Source organism: Setaria viridis, chromosome 8 (genome assembly GCF_005286985.2).
Source record: "Setaria viridis chromosome 8, Setaria_viridis_v4.0, whole genome shotgun sequence".
Lineage (NCBI taxonomy): Eukaryota > Viridiplantae > Streptophyta > Magnoliopsida > Poales > Poaceae > Setaria > Setaria viridis.
Genome location: NC_048270.2, coordinates 20,970,381 through 20,971,783, shown reverse-complemented (window position 1 = coordinate 20,971,783; position 1,403 = coordinate 20,970,381). Strand labels below are relative to the sequence as shown.

The 1,403-nt window shown below is 50.0% G+C and overlaps 1 protein-coding gene across 1 annotated transcript; it reads right to left on the bottom strand.

The window, feature by feature from the left end:
- Nucleotides 1-516: 516 nt before the first annotated feature.
- On the bottom strand, nt 517-1,403 carry LOC117834361 (dehydrin Rab16C). The gene is given in 4 exon segments (XM_072290261.1): nt 517-856; nt 858-1,043; nt 1,147-1,197; nt 1,257-1,403. Coding segments are annotated over 4 exon segments (603 nt in total). The 3' UTR covers nt 517-637.

The following is a 1,403-nucleotide window of genomic DNA, read 5'->3' as shown; positions in this document are numbered from 1 at the left end:
AAAAAAATGGACGTGCTAACTTCAGTCAATACAAAACCATCAATCTAACTTTGCAGTGAAGGTGACGTTGGGTCTTCACCAGTTCACCTGTTCCATGAGGATCATAACATTGTTTAGCTAAGATAATCGTAATTTGACTGGGACACTCAAATTGAACATGAGAACTTTTAGTGGTAGAAGGAGAAAAGCAGATTGCTTGTATGACATTTTGTCGGTTAATTGAAAAAGAAATTAACCAAAATATTTATTCCATCTTACTATAACTTACCAATAAAGAAAATTTAAGTCAACACATCAGACAAACAACCTACATGCAGACTGTTGTTGTCTGTAGCTTTGACAAAATTCAGTATACATTCCTTAACTCTCAGCTATGCTAGCTATAATCCATTCCTTTTCACTTCACCTATAGAATGGCATCTGCAGCGCACCATGGCAACTCTTTCCAGTTGCTTATTATTCCCAGTAAGCAACACAAAGCAGTCTGGATCTATTTTTCCAAAGTAGTAGACCATAATGAATGAACAAAGTTTGAGACTGTAATCCGAACACACAGAGCATCCGCTTTATTGTTCATCAATTTATTCTGTCCCTGGCACGGCAAAATCTTTCTTTCAGCATGGGAGCTGGGAGCTGCTCAGTGCTGACCGGGGAGCTTCTCCTTGACCTTCTCCATGAACCTCTTCTTCTCGTGTGTCCCCTTCGTCGTCGTCGTCCCATACGTGTCGGTGGTTCCCGTGCGGCCAGGCGCGTAACCGCCGGTCGCCATGGTGTGCTGCTGGTCGTGATCCTTGTGGCTGCTCGGGAGCTTCTCCTTGATTTTCCCATCACGCCCTTCTTCTCGTGCGCCCCATGGGTCGTCAGAGCGTACGTCCCCCGGTGGTGCCGGTGCTGGTCGGCCCAGTATACCCAGTCATCCCGCTGTATGCTCCGGGAGCCGTCGCCTTGCCCTGGTTGCCCTTGTGGCCTCCGGGCATTTTCTCCTTGATCTTCTCCTTGAGGCCCTTCATCCTACAACCGCCCATGCCGTCATCCTCAGATGACTGCAAAGATTGTTATGTTTGGTCAAAACTAAAGAGGAAAGCAACTAGATAAGTTATGTACATGATGGAGAACAAGAGCAGTAAAGGGAAGCAAGAAACTCACCGAGCTAGAGCTGGAGCTGCTAGAGCGGCGAAGGATGCCGCCCGTCTTGTGCTCAGCGGCATGAGGCAAAGCCGCGCCAGTTGCGGTGCTGTGGGTTCCGGTGGTGACACCTGTGGCGCCGTGACCCGCGCCATGGGTCCCATTCCTGCGGCTCCGGGCATGCCGGTGTGGCCGCCTCCACCCAGGATCCCGGTGTCGTGCACTCCGGTCACCCTGATGGCGCCGTGCGTACCGTTGCTGGTACCATGGGTTCCCAT